The 19,761-nt window shown below is 38.6% G+C and overlaps 8 protein-coding genes and 1 long non-coding RNA gene across 10 annotated transcripts; 3 read left to right on the top strand and 6 right to left on the bottom strand.

Annotated features, from left to right (window-relative positions):
* Nucleotides 1-261: 261 nt before the first annotated feature.
* On the bottom strand, nt 262-3,071 carry LOC104740297 (wall-associated receptor kinase-like 22). The gene is made up of 3 exons (XM_019235739.2): nt 1,998-3,071; nt 1,789-1,908; nt 262-1,697 (listed from the first exon to the last, which is right to left on the bottom strand). The coding sequence occupies exons 1-3, from the start codon at nt 2,923-2,925 to the stop codon at nt 1,183-1,185; spliced, it is 1,563 nt and encodes a 520-aa protein (XP_019091284.1). The 5' UTR covers nt 2,926-3,071; the 3' UTR covers nt 262-1,182.
* On the bottom strand, nt 514-1,182 carry LOC109125231 (wall-associated receptor kinase-like 9). Its single transcript, XM_019235462.1, has one exon. It carries the CDS (start codon nt 1,180-1,182, stop codon nt 514-516), a length of 669 nt encoding a protein of 222 aa, XP_019091007.1.
* Nucleotides 3,072-4,006: 935 nt separating the features above from the next.
* LOC104740295 (wall-associated receptor kinase-like 22) lies at nt 4,007-6,104 on the bottom strand. Of its 2 annotated transcripts, XM_087486531.1 has the most exons (5): nt 5,965-6,104; nt 5,144-5,797; nt 4,946-5,034; nt 4,739-4,864; nt 4,007-4,648 (listed from the first exon to the last, which is right to left on the bottom strand). In XM_087486531.1, the coding sequence occupies exons 2-5, from the start codon at nt 5,239-5,241 to the stop codon at nt 4,398-4,400; spliced, it is 564 nt and encodes a 187-aa protein (XP_087342657.1). In that variant the 5' UTR covers nt 5,242-5,797; nt 5,965-6,104; the 3' UTR covers nt 4,007-4,397. The 2 variants fall into 2 exon arrangements, with proteins under 2 accessions (XP_087342657.1, XP_019091287.2); XM_019235742.2 differs by having other exon boundaries at nt 4,946-5,797.
* Nucleotides 6,105-6,234: 130 nt separating this feature from the next.
* Nucleotides 6,235-7,932, bottom strand: LOC104740296 (uncharacterized). The gene is made up of 5 exons (XM_010460846.3): nt 7,418-7,932; nt 7,003-7,220; nt 6,779-6,907; nt 6,565-6,696; nt 6,235-6,484 (listed from the first exon to the last, which is right to left on the bottom strand). Exons 1-5 carry the CDS (start codon nt 7,761-7,763, stop codon nt 6,371-6,373), a joined length of 939 nt encoding a protein of 312 aa, XP_010459148.1. The 5' UTR covers nt 7,764-7,932; the 3' UTR covers nt 6,235-6,370.
* Nucleotides 7,933-8,080: 148 nt separating this feature from the next.
* Nucleotides 8,081-10,364, top strand: LOC104740294 (tubby-like protein 8). The gene is made up of 9 exons (XM_010460844.3): nt 8,081-8,745; nt 8,831-8,945; nt 9,050-9,226; nt 9,333-9,388; nt 9,491-9,587; nt 9,682-9,771; nt 9,849-9,941; nt 10,027-10,094; nt 10,185-10,364. The coding sequence occupies exons 1-9, from the start codon at nt 8,324-8,326 to the stop codon at nt 10,258-10,260; spliced, it is 1,194 nt and encodes a 397-aa protein (XP_010459146.1). The 5' UTR covers nt 8,081-8,323; the 3' UTR covers nt 10,261-10,364.
* Nucleotides 10,365-10,407: 43 nt separating this feature from the next.
* Nucleotides 10,408-13,511, bottom strand: LOC104740293 (AP2-like ethylene-responsive transcription factor At1g16060). The gene is made up of 8 exons (XM_010460843.3): nt 13,215-13,511; nt 13,024-13,106; nt 12,770-12,778; nt 12,310-12,398; nt 12,035-12,108; nt 11,862-11,912; nt 11,674-11,750; nt 10,408-11,038 (listed from the first exon to the last, which is right to left on the bottom strand). Exons 1-8 carry the CDS (start codon nt 13,391-13,393, stop codon nt 10,569-10,571), a joined length of 1,032 nt encoding a protein of 343 aa, XP_010459145.1. The 5' UTR covers nt 13,394-13,511; the 3' UTR covers nt 10,408-10,568.
* LOC147927908 (uncharacterized) lies at nt 12,112-12,556 on the top strand. The gene is made up of 2 exons (XR_015580907.1): nt 12,112-12,239; nt 12,312-12,556. It is a non-coding gene; the product is annotated as an uncharacterized LOC147927908 (long non-coding RNA).
* A 1,767-nt stretch (nt 13,512-15,278) lies between the features above and the next one.
* On the bottom strand, nt 15,279-17,308 carry LOC104740292 (uncharacterized). The gene is made up of 8 exons (XM_010460841.3): nt 16,953-17,308; nt 16,782-16,847; nt 16,595-16,637; nt 16,331-16,385; nt 16,082-16,130; nt 15,941-16,008; nt 15,756-15,864; nt 15,279-15,629 (listed from the first exon to the last, which is right to left on the bottom strand). The coding sequence occupies exons 1-8, from the start codon at nt 17,130-17,132 to the stop codon at nt 15,516-15,518; spliced, it is 684 nt and encodes a 227-aa protein (XP_010459143.1). The 5' UTR covers nt 17,133-17,308; the 3' UTR covers nt 15,279-15,515.
* Nucleotides 17,309-17,563: 255 nt separating this feature from the next.
* LOC104740291 (heat shock 70 kDa protein 5) lies at nt 17,564-19,668 on the top strand. Its single transcript, XM_010460840.3, has one exon. The coding sequence runs from the start codon at nt 17,564-17,566 to the stop codon at nt 19,514-19,516; it is 1,953 nt and encodes a 650-aa protein (XP_010459142.1). The 3' UTR covers nt 19,517-19,668.
* The last annotated feature ends 93 nt before the right edge of the window (nt 19,669-19,761 follow it).

Below are 19,761 nucleotides of genomic sequence, written 5' to 3'. Positions count from 1 at the left end.
TGGTAATTGGTAAAGATGATTGGTGTGTCCTAATTAACCAGTGCAACAACTAGAACTACAAATACAATGGATGAGACTACTATTCTAGATTCTAGTCATAGTCTCCAATCTCATAAACGTTCTACTCAAAAGCGATTACTTTCGTTGATAAATGGACGTGGTCCTTTGCTAAAATAATAAAGTCCGGTTACGTTCGTGCATTCATTTCCCACCTATGTATTGGATTCTAAAGACAACTAGTGTCTAAAGGGACGTCAACTCTAAAATTCAAAGCAAAACCTTAATATTAATGGCAAGTATTAAAGCAGGGTACTGACAATACTATTGAAGACACTCAACTAGTTCACATTATCACATAGTATCACAGCGTTTGCTGCAAACCGGTTTGAAAAAAAAAATGATATCACTCCTCAATAGATCATTCTCCAAACCGGATAAATCAACATAACTAGGCAAATCGAATCACACCAAAATGTCAAATGATACGGTTGGAATACTAGTGGTCTCTCATGCTCATAAAATGTTTCGACGATATGAAGATGTGGTGGTGATGTTGGATGAAGAATCAGTAAGAATGTTCCAAGGATCCCCTATGTTGATGATCTCCATGGCGTCATCATCTTCCTCGTTATGAAGTTGGACTTGTGAATTTCGAATCCTCTCCAATTCCGTTGAGACTTCTCTCATATTTGGCCGTTTATTCTCATTCAAGTTAAGACACCTCCTCGCGAGCTTTGCCACCGCAGTGACTTGTTCCATGTTGCTGTTATCTTTGATTCGAGCATCAATAATGCTGGAAAGCTTGGAATCTTTCATTGCAAGAATGAAATAAGTTGCCAAAGTTTTGTTTTCGTCAGACCTCAAAAAAGAAATTGGTTTCTCCCCTGTGATGAGCTCCACAAGCACAACTCCGAAGCTATAAACATCGATCTTGTCTGTAAATTGGCTTGATTGAAAATACTCCGGATCTACATAACCTACTGTACCTGCAACTAGAGTTGTGAGATGCGTATGGTCTATGGTTACCGATCTTGAAGTTCCAAAGTCAGACACTTTGGCACGATATTTCTCGTCCAACATTATGTTTGTGGATTTGATGTCTCTGTGATAAATTGGAAATGATGCCGCTGAGTGGAGGTAGGAAAGGGCTCCCGCAATATCTACAGCAATACGTAGACGCATTTACCAAGTGGCCATTGTGTAATCATCAGACTCATCTTCGTGATGGAGATGCTCGAAAAGGTTTCCATTGGGAATGAACTCGTACACCAAAATAGGAACGTCTGTTTCAAGGCAGCATTCCAAAAGTTTCACGATGTTTCTATGGTTGATCTGTGAAAGAATCACAACCTCATTAATGAACTCTTCCAGCTTGTCTTCATCCACAACTTTGGATTTTTTAACAGCTACTATTCTACCATCAACGAGCATTCCCTTGTATACGGTTCCTTGACCGTCCTGACCAAGCACACGGTTTACACTGAATTTTTCTGTGGCTTTCTCCAATTCTTTCGAGCTGAACACTCTTGTCCTCTCAACGTTTCCTTCGTTGGAAAACAATTGTTGTTGCAACAATAGTCCTCCATTACGCTTAAAGAACTTCTTCTTCCGCTTTATCTCCCTTTGCTTTCTGATAAACTTATACAACCACCATGCTTCAATGGCTGAAACCAACAAGCCAAAGCCGAGACTAATACCTAGACATCTCAAAAGAAACACATTAATAGCCAAATCCTTTTCCTTGGGTTTTCTATAAATGATGACATATTGCATTAGCCGGTAGCTTACCAAGAATAATGGCTAGTGTTTTTGATGTACATCTAAAGTTTCCTGGGATATTCTCACAGTCGTACCCTTCCCCACAACGGCTGCGCCCTTCAGTTTTGGCTTCTTCACACTCATCAATATCTACATAGACGAAAAATGCATCAATGATTCATGGAGCTTGCAGAAACTAATGCAAAGTGAATAAGTGATACCAGATAATATTAACTTACCTATACATCCACTCGAGAGATATGGATTGCCTCTGTAACCACTGTTACATATGCAACTTCTATAGCTTCGCTCTAAATACGTGCCATAACTACAAATGCAACTTTTATAGTTACTGGAACTCCAACCGCTTCTACTCTCGATAATTGGATAGCAAACACCAGTATCAACGGACATATTGTGTACCGTATCGATGAACCAACCTAACTCCACCGTTGCATACCCCTTGTCATAAAACAACTCTGGTTCGGTTACATTTGAAGGAGAATATGCCTCGTCTGTCAAGAAACCAACTCTACATCCAACTGATTTCGTTGTGTTACCATCAAGGCTCTCAATCTTGATTCCAATCTGTTGCAGACGGTCAGAGGGTATCTTCGCTTGGCAACATCTGTAGCCGTCGCAGCTTGTGTTCTGTCCTGTCTGGCCAGACCCCACGTCACAGGTAGACTCGCATCCTCCAATATGTGGCTTAACATCCGTCATCAAGGCCTTGTTGTTACAACCAACTGCTACTAGAGTATTGCGACCGGTGATGAAGAATGGGCTTCCGGTCACGTTCAAAGTCATGTTGACTTCTTCCATATTGGAACAACCTAATGAAGTTATCGAATTCTTGATTCGGATTAGTCCAAAGGAATCGCCTGAGAACTCGTCCGGAAGAGAGATATTCACCAGTTGTCTGTTGATACGTTTAAGAATGGGCAGAGGGTTTCGTGAGGTTCCGTTACAGAGAACTTCATACCAGTCGTCTTTGTTGAGATAGCAATCTTTACCAATTCCAAAGGGATAAGGAATTGTTATTCCCCCGCAATGGCTTTGACAAGAACTCAGGATTGTAAGATCTTGAGCCGTTGCTGTATTCGAACCATGGATCAGCAGAATCAGAAGCGAGATCAGGCTAGATATCGAAACTCTCTTTCTGCTCATTATGCTCTGTTTTTTTTTTTGTTTCTTTCTTTGTAGAGAGTACTAAAAAAGATGCTAATGTTAATGGAAAACATGTGTTTTATATATATTATTAATAACTAACCGAAGAACTTTCCTGGTTGTTGCCTATTTGGACCTCTGTACCTACCTGCAAATGGCTGAAACTTCAAACAAGATTACGTGGACGGACTATCCTGCTTCATAATTTTTATGATTCCAAAAAAGTCTACATGCGTGGACTAACAAGATTAAATGCGTGGTCTTTGTCTTAATCTTTTTATTAGTAGTATTGATAAGTCTAGTCTTACCTAATTGATGGGACAAGAAGCACAAAAAAAATTATTAATTGAAAATGAACAGTTTACGCGGATAAGTAAAGTCTGAACTTTTTACAAAGGGTAGAACTGATTAGAGTAATCAGGTAAATCCATCTTAATTTCACTTCTCGTGCGTTCACGCTAGTTTCAAATCATCTACTTAAAAGATATAAAAATACTACTTTGTTAATACAAACACTCACAGTTTACACGGACTGACACTCTACTTCATCTCTATGTTCTTTCTCCACCATGCCAACACTTGCCCCTGGAGGACAAGCTCGAACAAGCATAAATGCACAAATCCAAATGAGTTTCTCCAACATTTGCTTTTGAAAAGCTTCCTTGTCAAGTACGGTACCTAACCTCAGAAACACCAAAAACAAAGAACGCATTTAGTTCTAAAATTTGACCTGGCAGCTATTAGTATTAGCGTTATTTATAGATCAACTAACTAGCAACAATCAAACTAAGCACAAATCCCGTCTAGAGTTCAAAGCTCTGCTTCAATGCTTGACATTAATGTTCTCTGAAAACTGGTGATTTTGCTTCTAAATTTAGAGTTGACGTCCCACTAGTTGTGTTGGAATCCAAGATTTATGTGGGAATGCACGAACGTAAAAGGACTATAGTATTTTAGCAAGAACCACAAACATTTATTAACGAAAGTAATTGCTCTCTTGACTAGAACGTATTATTGTTGCAACGAAAGTAATCGTATTGTTGCACCTGATAATACGATTGAAGACCAAAGCAATAAGATGTTGCCACAAATAGTTGTTGATAAATGTTTCTGTTTCAACATAGCTGAACTCCACTAGGTTATCACAACGTTTGCCACAAACCGAACCAAAAAAAAAAAAAAAATGTTGTTATTCAGTATAAAATTCTCCAAATCGGATAAAACAACATAACACAAACAAATTGAATCACACCAAAATTTTGAATGTTAGGGTTCGAACAGTAGTGGTCTCCGACGGTCACAATATTTCGACGATATGAAGATGTGGTGGTGATGTTGTATGAAGGAATCAGTAAGAACGTTCCATGGACCTCCCATGGCGTCATCATCTTCCTCGTTATGAAGTTGGACTTGTGAATACCGAATCCTCCCCGATTCCGTTGAGACTTCTCTCATATTTGTCCGTTTTTTCCCTACTCAAGTTCAGACACCTCGTCGCCATGTTTGCCACCGCAGTTTTCTGTGGCTTTCTCCAATTCTTTCGAGATGGACACTCTTGTCTTCTTAACGTTGCCTTCGTTCGACATAAAGTTTTCTTGCAACAATAGTCCTCCATTAAGCTCAAGGAACTTCTTCCGCTTCATCTCCCTTTGCTTTCTGATAAACTTATACAAGCACCATGCTCCAATGGCTATAACCAACAAGCCAAAGCCTAGACTAATACCTACACATCTCAAAAGAAACACATTAAACGCCAAATCATTTTTCTTGGGTTTTCTATAAATGATGACATATTGCATAGTCGGTAGCTTACCAAGAATGATGGCTAGTGTTTTGCCTTTTTTGCGACAAGTTAAGTTTCCCCGGATATTCTCACAGTCATACCCTTTCCCACATGGGTTGCGCCCTTCAGCTTTGGCCTCTTCACACTCATCAATATCTACATAGAAGAAAATTGCATCAATGATTCATGGAGCTTGCAGAAACTAATGCAAAGTGATACCAGATCATATTAATTTACCTATACATCCACTCGAGAGATATGGGTTGCCTCTGTAACCACCGTTACACATGCAGTTTCTATAGCTTCGCTCTAAATACTTACCATATCTACAAATGCAACTTTCATAGTTACTGTAACCCCAACCACTTGTACCCTCGATAATGGAATAACAACCAGTATCAACGGACATATTGCGTAATCTATATATGAACCAACCTAACTCCACCGTCGCAAATCCCTTGTCGTAAAACAACTCTGGTTCGGTTATATTTGAAGGAGAATATGCCTCGTCTGTCAAGAAAGCAACTCTGCATCCAGCTGGTTTCGTTGTGTTACCACCAAGGCTCTCTATCTTGATGCCAATCTGTTGCAGACGGTCAGAGGGTATCTTCGCTTGGCAACATCTGTAGCCGTCGCAGCTTATGTTCTGTCCTCTCTGGCCAGACCCCACGTCACAGGTAGATTCACATCCTCCAATATGTGACTTAACATCCGTCATCAAGACCTTGTTGTTACAACCAACTGCTACTAGAGTATTACGGCCGGTGAGGAAGAATGGTCTTCCAGTCACATTCAAAGCCAAGCTGAGTTCTTCCATACTGGAACAACCTAATGAAGTTACCGGGTTCTTGATTCGGATTAGCCCAAAGGAATTGCTTGACTCCTCGTCCGGGAGAGAGATATCTACCAGCTCTCTGTTGATACTATTAAGAATGGGCACAGGTTTTCCTGAGATTTGATTATAGATAACTTCATACCACTCGTTGTTGTTGAGATAGCAACCTTTACCAATTCCAAAGGGATAAGGAATTGCTATTCCCCCGCAATGGCTTTGACAAGAACTCAAGATTGTGAGATCTTGAGCCGTTGCTGCAATGAAACAGATCAGCAGAACCAGAAGAGAGAGCAGGTTAGATATGGAAAAGCTCTTTCTGCTTATTATGCTCTGTTTTTTTCTTTCTTTGTAGAATACTGAGTTAATGTTATAAGATGCTAAAGCTAATATATAATCATGTTTTATATGGTAAGTAACTAACCGAAGAAACCTTCACGGTTGCCTATTTGGACCACCTTGCCTGTAACGGTTGAAACTTCAAACAACATTTGCGTGGACTATCCTGTTTCTTAATTTGTATAATTCCAAAAAGTCCATACAGGTCTCTGTCTTAGTTTGTTTATTCTTGAATGGTATAGTCTTCCCTAAATGATGAGACAAGAAGCAGGAAAAAAATTGATTAACTGAAAATGAACAGTTTGTGCAGATAAGCAAGTTCTGGAATGTTAACAAAGGGTAGAACTGATTATCATTAGCCGGCAAATCCATCTTATTTTCACTTCTCATGCGTGTACACAGTTCACACTAGTTTCAAATCATCTACTTGAAAAGATATAAATATACTACTCAGTTAATACAGACACTCACAGTTTACACGGACTGACACTCTATATCACTTTAAGCTCTTTAAGCCACTCAGTATGGAGGGGACAGGGATCCAGTTTCCCTTGTGCAACCGCCTTCTCTGAGAGCAAATAAAACCAACCATTCCTCCATTTAAACTGCAGTATCAGAAAACTAGATGAGACACAAGATACTGGTGTACAAGCAGTTAACAAGAGAGATCATGATGAATATGTACCTCTTTAACAGCAGTCGGGAAATGAGAAACAGCTCGCGAGTAAGCACATAGTCTCTCCACCATATTCTCTTCAAAGGTTAGTCCTTTTTCTGCTGCAGCAGCTGCTGCAAGTTCTTGGATGAGTCTCGACACCTAAACGTATAAATAATTAGAACTAAAGAATGGAATGGAATTTTGAATGCTAAAACGAAACTAAGGAATGTAATTTCTCTACTTCATCTCTATGTTCTTTCTCCACCATGCCAACACTTGCACCTGGATGACGAGCTCCAACAAGCATAAATGCACAAATCCAAATGAGTTTCTCCAACATTTGCTTCTGAAAAGCTTCCTTGTCAAGTACCTAACCACAGAAACACCAAAAATGTAACACATTTAGTTTACTCATGCTGTTTCTGCTTTATCAATATAGAAGAAATGATGTGCTTCTTGTATAACCTTGCAAGAGAGGCCACCAGATTCCAATCTTGCAGCTACCTCTGAAGCCCATTTCCCATAAGCAGCAGTTAAACCTTCTGGATTAGTGTCAGTCTTCCCATCCACTGGAGGCTCGCCGAGCTTTGACACAGCAAAATAGGCCAACACTTGGTCTGTATCACCCAAACCTTTGCTCTCAAACCACGGCTCCATCATTCCATTTTGGAAGAAGACCAAATCTGATTAATTTACACACAAACATTTTTAGTATACCAAGTCATAAACTTATCACATCTAATCAAATTTGATAATGTGATCATTGATCGTTCCAAATCAGGATAAAATGTGGAACTGGGCTCTGCCACAATCGAACCCCCTAAAACATCTAACAATTTTAGTTCAGTAAACGATTCTTAGTGCGTACGAAAGTTTCTACCTTTCCATCTAGACTGGGGAGTAGCTTCAAGAACAGCATCGAGATCATCATTCCTAGTACAAACCAAAATGGGTCCTTCAAAATCAACCGGAACTGCTTCTTCTCTCTTCACCAACAAATCCTCGCCATTACCCATTTCCTGCAACGCTCTCCCGACTCTTCCGCCACCCACAATCACGGCTGGAGCCAGCTTTGTAGCGGTTGCAGCAGAGGCAGCCATAGCCAATGGGACGGCGAATCTCGCACTCGGAACAGAGGGTTTAAGAGATTCAGAGGGTCGGAAGAGAGAGAAACGAGCTGAAGCGGAGCAGGAACAAGCAAACAGAGTGCTGCTGGCTTTAGCCATTGTGACGATAATGATGGTTTGGACTAATTTGTAACAGTGATGGTCTAATAGCCACTCGAGGGTTTCAGGCTCTAGCTTATCGGTTTTGGATAAAACGGCATGACGTTGAATTTAATAAAAGTAAAACAGCAGGTTGTTGATACTGTTAAGTGTTTGAAAGTTGAAACACAGTTCCCGCTGAGCCTCAATCCAATCATCAACCTTCAGTTTCCCGACAAAGGTAAACGACAAAACTAATCAAAAATCCCACTACTACTATTTATTTAGTGACCGTTGGGTCCTTGTGAAATAGAGTAAAGGCAAGACAAAACACAGACATCTAAAAAACCTTTGTGTTAAGACAAAGAAAAGAAAAGTCCATCTGTGTCTTTGGTTTTGTGCTCGCACAATCCCCAATGGCTTATTCAAATTCAAATGCAAACATTGTGGGACTTTTATAAAACGTTACTTTCAGGTCAAACCTAACCCAACACCATTGTCAAACACCTATTTCTAGATTTATATCTTCAAAAAAACTATAAAGATATAAACTTACCTCCCAGGAAGGGAAAGAAGAAAACATGGCTGGTTCAGGGAAAGAGAATGATTTGTTAGGCGAAAATAAGGAAAACGTGGACACTTTCTCAGGTTCTGTCTCCGTTAAGAAAGGAGAGGATAAAGAGAATGTCTCGCCGGAGAAAAGCTCGACCTCTGTGGAAACTCGGAAACAAGATCGAGCTCTGAAGTCTCAATCGATGAAGGGCAATTCTGGGTTTCCCGCGGAAGTTACAAATTTCAAGTCTTTCTCAACGGGTGGTCGAACGGCTCTGAAGCAGACATCGCTGCAAGCGTGTATGCAGATGAACAGTGACGTCGATAAGGGTAGTGTTGGAATGAAAACTTGGACTAGTGTTGATTCTGAGCATTCTAGTTCGTTGAAAGTGTGGGAGTTTTCGGATTCCGAAGCTGCACCTGCTTCCTCTTGGTCTACTTTGCCCAACAGGTAAAAACACCCCCAGTTACCACAATTCTTATGTTTGTTTTTGTCCTAAACATATCTGAAGCTATATATACAATTTCTTGAACAGGACGTTGTTGTGCAAGACACTACCTTTGGATGTGGGTAGATGCACCTGTCTGATTGTAAAAGAACAATCACCAGAAGGCTTACGGGACGGATCTGTATATTCTCTTTACACACATGTAAGTAAACAGACATCTTATCTAATATGATGTTGTATGAGAACTGAGAAGCAGTGATGTCAAAACTTTATGATAACTTTCAAGTGTTGGATGAAATATTTCAGGAAGGTCGGGGGCGAAAAGACCGGAAGCTGGCAATGGCTTACCATAGGAGGCGTAACGGGAAATCTGTATTTAGGGTGGCACAGAATGCTAAGGGATTGTTGTGCAGTTCGGATGAAAGTTATGTCGGTTCTATGACGGCTAATCTCATGGGTTCCAAGTACTACATATGGGATAAGGTCCTTGCTCATCCTATAATCACTCAACTCTGGTATATTTTCTCTGATTCTGCTCAAAGGTTTGGAATCCAAGCTGAATGTTTCTGGTCTTTTGATTCCATTGCAGGGAGTTCGAGTGAGTCCTGTAGGTAAATTGGTGAAGCCGCTTCTTTCGGTTGTAATGTGAGTTGTGAGCTTTGGGAATTTGATGTATTGTGTCTTTAAACAATCACTCCCTCTTTATTTTTGGTCTGCTAATGCTAATGCCAATGTTGGTTTCTGCAGATTTACACCCACCATAGCTACTTGGACAGGGAGCTACAGAAGAATGAGAGCTATCCTACCAAAGCAGCAGCCAGTGCAGAAGAACAACAATAAGCCGGTAAAAATGCCTAGTCTTGAAACTTCTCTCCATCAATCTTGCATTCCCAAAACCAAGACTGTTAATACACATACGTTTGTATCTGTTTTTATAGGTCCAACAGGTAAGTAAACTACCACTTGATTGGATTGAGAATAAGGAAAAAGTTCAGAAGCTATGCTCAAAGATACCACATTACAACAAAGTAAGTCTCACAAGGATTCATTGATACCATCTTCCATTTCCAGAAAGCTTAAACTGATAGTTTTTTCCTCTCTTCAGATCACCAAACAGCATGAGTTAGACTACAGAGACAGAGGAAGAACAGGACTGAGAATACAAAGCTCAGTGAAGAACTTTCAGCTCACACTCACGGTGCATTTCCATAACTTCTTCTAAGCTTTTGTTCAAAACCAAATCTCTCAAGAATCCTAAAACCTTGAGTAATATTGGCTTATAGGAAAATCCAAGGCAAACAATAATTCAAATGGGAAGAGTGGACAAAGCAAAATATGTAATCGATTTCAGGTACTTGCTCGAACCTGAATGAGATAAACAAACCATACTTTTAAGCTTTAAAATTAAGGCTTCAAGAGATTTGTTGTATCTGTTTTGCAGGTATCCATCTTCTGGCTACCAAGCATTCTGCATTTGCTTGGCTTCCATTGATTCCAAGCTTTGTTGTACTGTTTAATCACTAGACGAGTTCAATCTCTGAACATCCCTCCAATGATATCATCATCTGTATTCCTTTCTATTTCTACATAATCAATATATCAATCTCTGAGTTTCACAAAACTAGCTCAGTGCCTCTAAAATCAGATTCACCCCACAAGGAAACTGTTAAAAAAGATTCAAACTTTTATTATATAGAATTGTCACAAGAATGAATAATCGATGTGTCAATGTTGATTTTCACAACCGAGATTCCAAAAAAAACTAAAAAAACAAAACTTATCAAATCCTTTCTTTCTTAGAGTCTTATCAAAAGAACACTTCTTTTTAGCAACCATCTAACTCACTGTAGAAATCAGGCGTAAGGAACGAATCTAAACCACCGAAGATCACGTCATCTTCCTCCGTCGTTAACTTGCCGGAGTTTTGACACCCGAAATACGTCTGTATATCTTCCGGGAAGCTCCGGCGAGGCGGAACAATCTCCGGAGGCGTCGATGGTCCGATCACCTCTTCTGCATTCAAAGGTGACGACTTTAAGAGCTTTGTTTTCCGATCATCGTTGTCCTCTGACGAAGATTGGCTCTGTGATAACTCCGACTCGTGGTTTGTTGGGTTTATAAACGGGCTGAGATCAGACTGCGGGATCTCCTCCAGGGGTTGATTCGCGGCGTCGGTAAGGTTCTCCGGCGCCGGGAGTTTCAGATAACGGCTGATATCGAAGTTAGTAACGGCGTTAAGTCCACGGTACTCGATTGCTGCTATATCATACGCTATGGCCGCTTCTTCTTGTGTAGCTACGCCAAATACATCAAAAGGGTGCAAATTGTCACAAACAAAACATTGAGTAGTTAAAGATAATTTTATGTATTTATTAATAATTACGTTTTACCCCCAAACTATTATGTATTAACATATTCAATTATCACATTATACACTATAATTTTATTTTTATTTTAAATGTACTTTTTCCCCCGGTGATATAGGACAATATGGAAACACGTAATAAATAGAATTAAATTGGCCAGTAAAATTGGATGAGCAACTTATAATTTAAACCAATAAATATTTTATTTATAACATAAGAAAAATATAAAACTAAATAATAAATAAATTGAAGGCTTGACTAAGTGGTTGGGTTTGGTGATCTATTTCCCAACCAACACAAGATCTGATTACGTGCATATCAACTCCTATTAAAAGACTTGTAAGTGAAAAAGTTTTGTTATTACATATTATGAAGACAGAATCCCACATAGCATATCTAGAGTTTTTTTTTGTTATATATAATTAATATATACACAACTAGTCAACTACTACCATCCAATTTATCAACAAACAAAAAAAGTGTTTTGTATGTATTTTTGTGATGATATTTGTCTTGAATTTTTATAATTTAGCTATGTGTTTGTGTTTAAAGGAAATAGGTTACCGTAGGTTCCAAGATATAGATATTTGTTGCCAAACACTCTTCCAATTCGAGCTTCCCATCTCCCATTATGGTGATGCCTGCAAATCCATAATAACCAATTAGCATTGGGATTTAGTATATTGAGATTGCTAATTCTCTAATAATCCTTATTTAAATATATATGTTTATTTTGGAGCATTCTAGCTTACTTTGCAACGCCTCTATATTTTGACACACCACGTGAAAACCCACTACTTTTCCTGTAAAAAAATGTAATCCAAAAATAATTTATTAATCAACTCTTAGTTTGTTAACCAAAAAAAATGAAGACAATTAGTTAATCACCAATCATTCAAAAGCAATAACTAATTTAATTATTTACCTTCTCAAAGATCCAATGTACTCTTCCTTTGACTGGCTTTCCATTTCTTCGATGTCTTCTTCATAATTACACAACTATAAATCACACACACATACACAAAAAAAAAAGGATTAAAAAAAAAGTTTAACTAGATGTAAACACTCTTCTTATTTCTTTGCTTTAGGTAAGGAAGATTGTGCAAGCAAACAAAAAGATCATGTGAAAAGTAAGTAACTATATTAATCTAAATATATAATTAAGTGTATGTAATTAATTTGGATTCCGAGAAAATTTACAGGGAAGTTCAAGATGGTGTCTCGTCCCCAATATTTCAATGCTGCTAAGTCGTAGGCACGTGCTGCTGCATCTTCTTCGTCATATGCACCTGTGCAAACCACATTAATATAAACTTTAGTTTACAAATTTTTCTTTCTTTTCATTTAAGTGTTTACAATATTATATTTACGTACATTTTTTTTTCACATATGTCAATTGTTTTATAATGTAAGCACTTTACAAAAAGCCAAATCGAATAGTACTTTTTTTAGTAATCAGATCATCTGTTTGTTTTTTTACGCATATACCTTTTTTTGTTTGAACCACCAAGTTGGCTTTATAAAGAACTGATAAAATAATGTTCTTAATTAATTTATTTATAATAAGAGTGGTAATTAGCCTCACTCACTAATAAAGTGTCTACCAATTTGAGAGTGCAATTAGAAAACGCCATATGAAAAATGACCAAAACAAACTCACCTAAATATACTGCACGTGATGGAGTCAGCCAATATTCCGGTCAGCATCGTCAGAGAAAAAAAAAACATATTAACAACAAAAAAGATATACAAATTAATAACAAAAAGATATGCTAATTAAATTTTCAAATCAAGAAACAGTAATGACGAACTCATTCCCCGGAGTAATCGGAGTCAAATTAAAAGATCGTAACGAATAATTCTATCTTTAATAATAATTCATAAATATGTATGTATGATGTATAGACGACTGACCTTGTCTTCCTTTTTTGGTTTGAGTCTCGTTCCAACTATTCTTATCCCACAAATGTGCTTCGTACCTTCCAGTCCATCGATGCCTATTTATAATTGGGAAAATATTTATGGTTAAAGCCTTAAATGAAAGGCAAAAAAACTGTGACGACGTTTTGAGCGTGTTTTAATTTGTTCTCATGAAAAAAACAAACCTGGTGACGCCTCTATGGACGGAGCTGCGTTGGGGAGGAGCTTCTCGTGGTTGCGATCGGCGTTTACGTTTAGCTTTAATGACTACTGGCCCTGCTGACTCATCGATCTCAACGGAAGTCTTCTTGCTCTTCTGTGTGATCTCTTCCATTACCGGAGATACTTCGACGGCGATGTACATAAAAAAGAAGAGAAAACAAGAAAGATGAGAGAAACTGATGATGAATCGGTGTGTTTTTTTTTTTTTTTTTGTTAATAAGGAGACTGACTAATGAGACTATAAAGAGAAATGGTTGAGCATTTAAATTAAAAAATTTGCGATTTTTTTTTTAATTGTTAAGCTTTAAAAAGATTTCCGTAGTTGCGGCCCTCTTTGTACTTGTGTAATTAGATTTCTCATTAATTAAAATTCCTAATCGCAATCAAACCATTTGAAACTGAATTAAAGTGATTAGCAAATTTTCTTCTTTTTTTTTTATATAAATTTGAATCAATGTTTGAATTAAGAACAAATGAGGAATTGACATGTGGAGGTTTGGATCCGCTTAGCCAAAAATCTTGGAGAAAGTGGGCAAGCAAATTCAGAGCTCCATAATTTCTCTACTTCTTGGTTGATCTACTTTTTGGTCGGGCCGTGAAAGATAAATAATGCAATATGCTACTATAACAACCCTATAGTATTATTTTACACTTTTTGTTCCATAAAATTTGATCTGTCCTTCGAAATAAATGAATTAAATTGTTAAATATGCAAAATATTACATGTTATGCATATGCTAAATATGCAAAGACGTGTGTTTTCCTTGCAAGAAATAACGCAATATATGTAGCCTTAAACCTCCATATTTTAATAAATTTTAGTATATGTATATGTTTCTCATCAAAAGAGAATATGAATAGTTGTTGAACATCACTACGAACTTATTAACATTTTTATGATAAATCATGATATGTGAAATTAATAGTGTAGAATTTGATTTTTTTTTCTTAGGTGTATAATAAATAGAAGTGATTTTTACGAGTGCGTAGCTTATATAAGACAGTGTTTCTTATATTTTTGTTTTAATTGAATGACAAGTTGTAATTTAATGTGCATATTCATATACCTGCCCCTTAATTAGATGGGAGCAAATGTCAACAATTATGGTAAAATTTGTCTACAAGAGTCCAATCTAAAACGGGCCACATGATATTTTGCGTGTTAAGAAATACAATGAACTTAGCAACTTAAGAGATACGCTTGACAAAGATATGTTTACAACCTGATGAGATTCTGAATTAATACACCACACTACCTGAAGTAGTATATGAATACAAATTATGTTTTACGAATAGATAAGTCTAGTTTTCGTATCAAAATTACTATCAAATCATAAGTAAAACCTTATTCTGGAATTGTTCCACATATTTAATTAAGATCGTCCCCTACTCGACCTACTATCAAATCTACATTGATCTTACATATTCAACCAATGAACTTAAAAATATGACACTTTTTTACATTTATGTGATAATGTGATGCATTTCGTTTATATCAAGTAAACACATGTAATCAAACGATAGTACCATGCAACTCATAGAAGATAGTCGAACTTTTTAGCGCTATTGAATTTTTTTTTACATTGTTTACAAACTTGAAACCAAATTTGTGTGACGCGTGAGATATATGACTAAATGCAAGCAATGGTCACCTTTTCGGGTAAACCATCTTTTTACGGCGTTGGTCCATGTTTCAGAGTTTGCACTTGGCAGCATTTAACCATTTTATGTGAAAAGGCCGTGACATAACTGAGACCCTGTCAGCCAATAACCACACGCCATATCATCCGACAGAGTCTGGTCATGGTAGATGTCAAGTACAGTCAACACTGTGATTGGCATCGTGTACTATATAGTATTGCATAGAATATACAAATTTGTTTTTCGCAACTTGAAAATGTAGGTTTCAACAAGCACAAAATAGGAGAACTTTCTCAGTCCTTTTTTTTTTTATTTTTGTTAGATTTCTAAATTTTAACGGTTGTCGGCAACTACAAAACGAATATGAGGACAAAAATAAACGAATATGTGGATACAGAAGCTTCTCATTTGCATTTTACCAAAGTACGTTTGGAAAGAGTGTCTCTCCAGTCTGTGATCGTTGGTTGACGTTAGTTGTTTGCAAATTTTGAACACGATTCTATGTGGAAAATAAGAAACTGTGTTCAAGCTAACAAAAAACCTTGCCCTATTGTTGTCTCTCAATCTAGCAATCAAGTCAAAAAAACGAAAAGAAACTCATTCTGCAGATCTATTGACCTATTCTAGGCTAGCTTCAAATTCTTGTGTTTCCTGAGAAAAATCATCAAGCTCAAGGAGACAAGTTGTCCAACAATGTAGCCTCCTATAGCTCCATAACACACACATATAGGCCACTCCTGTTTAGAAGAATGATATAAGGATTAGTTTTATGTATATAATCACCACCACTTCATTCTTGCAATAGCCGTGATCATGACTAAGAGCCAAGGTCTTGATTGTATATTGAGGTAAACAGATATTACCTGCCATGGCCTTTCCCAGTCAAGTGGCATAGGCCAAGCTCCAAACCATCCTCCAATAATTGCTCCATATGCTGGAATCAAGATCATATATTCTATATTCCCGGTTGGTCTACAAGAAAACAGAAAGATGGATTAACAATAGATATTGTGTAAAATTACCATACAAGGTAATATCAACAACTTACTTTAGTGAAGCGAAGACACGATGCCAATTTGTCCATGATGCACCAAAAACAGCAGTCGCTGGTACAACCTGTGAAAATGAAAGACCATCAAAGGATTGTTCCAAAGCAGGCAAGGCATAGAAGCTAAAGCAGGCAACTAACCGTGAAAACAGACATAAGAAAGGACCAGTGAACTGTTTTTGGTAGAGATCTGCATAAGATGAAAGGTAATTACTCATGTCAGCAGTTGAAACTCAGGTGACCGTTAAGTAGAAGTGTGATCACAATCACCACCAAGGTGTCTCATTTGTAATCTGGACAGCTGAAAAGTCCAGATTATTTACAAACAATATTTCCAAAAAAGGAAAGAAATCAAAAGATTTAGAGAAACAAGATATTGATGAAACATACTGCATTCCAACAGGTGCACCCAAAGAAACAGCTCCCAAAGCATTTATGATAGCCCCTATTAAACAACGAAACACACAAGTTTAAAGAATTCACAATCAATGGATATTGAGCATTAGCAAGACGAAAGCATAATAAGAAGCTAATACTCATTCACATCTTCAGGTCAAGATTAACACTTTTGAATTTTCAAGTGAAACTCATTCAGCAAATAAAGAAAGTAGTGAGCTATCATATAATAAGCTGAAAAAAAACAAAATTACTAACCGGAAATTAGTCCTACTATGCTTCGCCCAACAGCTCTAAAGTACTGGAAAGCAATATGAGGAAATCATTCAGAGAGTCAAACACAAAGGAATCCAAATTTACTCTATTTGAAATCAAAAACGAAGCAAGGAAGAAGCAACCGAGCTAAATGAGAAAGTCAGCTTCTTTAAATCACAGCTACACTCACCGAGCATTTCTTTGGGTTACTTCTGAACAAGCTGAAGATGATTACCACGATCGGGAACTCAATCATCTGAAAAATTAACATCAAAACAAGGCTAAATTAGCTTAAACACACACACACACACATACACTAAAACATTCAATAGCCAGGTTGTGTAAAAGATAGTCTTAGTACCCATAGGAGACGCAGAGTGAGAGATGGATCAGATATGAGATCGACGGAGTACTTGTCACGGACCACCCAGAATCCGACGGCTAAAAATAACCCAGTAATCAAATAAACAAAAAAAGCCCCCAAAGCTGATATCGACTCGCCAATGGAGGTCTCTGGCTTCTTCTTCTTCCCTTCTTTCATAGCTTCCCCTTCTTCTGTCTTGTCCTCGACGAAATCAGAACGAACAAGTGAAGAAGAAGACGAGGCTAAATTACTGAAATACCCTCAGAGCCTTTTATTATATATGGGCCTAAAGTTTATACTTTATGGGCTTTTATTAGACCCACTAAATTTTAAAGCGGTGGCCGGAGATAAAATAAATATGTGCCGGCGAAATCCAGAAGTATCTGGTAGTTAAGCGCGAGTTCTCCATGTTTCCACAGTCCCTGAGAGCTTATCTCTCGAAATGTCTCGTTTCTCTTTTCGGATTCGTATATATATCTGCTTCCATCGATTCAGATTACCTCATCAAGCAAATAAACAAACAACGACAAAACAAAGAAATCGAAATCCCTAGTTTTCTACTAATTCAGCGAAATCTCCAATTTTACTGAAGCTTATATTTAGTAACAATGGCGACTAAATCAGAAAAGGCTATTGGCATCGATCTCGGCACTACATACAGCTGCGTCGGAGTTTGGATGAACGACCGTGTGGAGATCATCCCTAACGATCAGGGAAACCGCACGACGCCGTCGTACGTCGCCTTCACTGACACTGAGCGGATGATCGGAGACGCGGCGAAGAATCAAGTGGCGTTGAACCCTCAGAACACTGTCTTCGATGCGAAACGTCTCATCGGGAGGAGATTCTCTGATCCTTCTGTTCAGAGTGATATGGTACACTGGCCTTTCAAGGTTGTTTCCGGTCCTGGGGATAAACCGATGATTGTTGTCTCGTACAAGAATGAGGAGAAGCAGTTCTCTCCTGAGGAGATCTCTTCTATGGTGTTGGTGAAGATGAGGGAAGTCGCTGAGTCTTTCCTTGGTCACTCTGTTAAAAACGCCGTTGTGACTGTTCCGGCGTACTTTAATGATTCGCAGAGACAGGCGACGAAGGACGCCGGAGCTATTTCTGGGCTTAATGTGTTGCGGATTATTAATGAGCCGACTGCTGCAGCTATAGCTTACGGTCTGGACAAGAAGGGTACGAAGACTGGTGAGAGGAATGTTTTGATTTTCGATCTTGGTGGTGGAACGTTTGATGTCTCGCTGTTGACGATTGAAGAAGGTGTCTTTGAAGTGAAAGCTACTGCTGGAGATACTCATCTTGGTGGTGAAGACTTTGACAACAGACTTGTGAACCATTTCGTTGCCGAGTTCAGGAGGAAACACAAGAAGGATATTGGTGGGAATGCGAGGGCTCTTAGGAGGTTGAGGACGGCTTGTGAGAGAGCCAAGAGAACGCTTTCTTCCACAGCTCAGACGACTATTGAGATTGATTCCTTGCACGAGGGTGTTGACTTTTACGCGACCATCTCACGTGCTAGGTTTGAGGAGATGAACATGGATTTGTTCAGGAAATGTATGGATCCTGTTGAGAAAGTTCTTAAAGACGCCAAGCTTGACAAGGCACGTGTCCACGAGGTGGTTCTGGTCGGAGGTTCTACGAGGATTCCGAAAATTCAACAGCTTTTGCAAGATTTCTTTAACGGTAAGGAGCTATGCAAGAGCATTAACCCTGATGAGGCCGTTGCATATGGAGCTGCGGTTCAGGCTGCGATCCTGACTGGTGAAGGGAGTGACAAGGTTCAAGATCTTTTGCTTCTTGATGTTGCTCCGCTAAGCCTTGGACTTGAGACAGCAGGAGGGGTGATGACTGTGCTAATTCCGAGGAACACGACGGTTCCTTGTAAGAGGGAGCAAGTGTTCTCCACGTATGCGGACAATCAGCCTGGCGTTCTGATCCAAGTCTATGAAGGAGAACGTGCGAGGACCAAAGACAACAACCTGCTTGGAACGTTTGAGCTCAAGGGCATTCCTCCTGCCCCACGTGGAGTTCCTCAAATCAATGTTTGCTTTGACATTGATGCGAATGGGATCTTAAATGTGTCGGCGGAGGACAAGACCGCTGGTGTAAAGAACCAGATCACTATCACAAACGATAAAGGAAGGTTGAGTAAAGAAGAGATTGAGAAGATGGTGCAAGACGCTGAGAAGTATAAGGCTGAGGATGAGCAAGTGAAGAAGAAGGTCGAGGCCAAGAACTCACTTGAGAACTATGCTTACAACATGAGAAACACTATTAAGGATGAGAAACTCGCCCAGAAGCTAGATCAAGAGGATAAGAAGAAGATCGAGAAGGCGATCGATGAGACAATCGAATGGATTGAAGGTAACCAGCTGGCGGAAGTTGATGAGTTCGAGTATAAGTTGAAAGAGTTAGAGGGTATTTGCAACCCAATCATCTCAAAGATGTATCAAGGTGGTGCGGGTGCTGGAGGTCCAACAGGGGGTATGCCAACAGATGGTGACTTCGGTGGTTCCAGCGGTGCTGGAGGTCCAAAGATCGAAGAAGTGGATTAGAGTGTGTGCAGAATGCAGAGTGAAAATACAGAAGAGTATGCGCCAGTGGAGTCTTTGTTTTGTTGTGTGAGAGTTTAAGAGTGTTCATAAGTTGTATGCTTTACACGTTTCAGTATTTTGAGTAATAAAGAAAGTTGTCTTCTTTTTCTCAATAGTGTGCGTAGTAGTATCACATTGACATATCCACATGATGTTTGTCCAGTCTGTGTTGTATAAGCACAACTCTCTCTGAAAACGTTCATTAA

Source organism: Camelina sativa, chromosome 14, assembly GCF_030686135.1.
Source record: "Camelina sativa cultivar CO46 ecotype springtype chromosome 14, ASM3068613v1".
Classification (NCBI taxonomy): domain Eukaryota; kingdom Viridiplantae; phylum Streptophyta; class Magnoliopsida; order Brassicales; family Brassicaceae; genus Camelina; species Camelina sativa.
The sequence above is the reverse complement of the archived record's forward strand: the minus strand, read 5'-3'. Positions and strand labels throughout refer to the sequence as shown.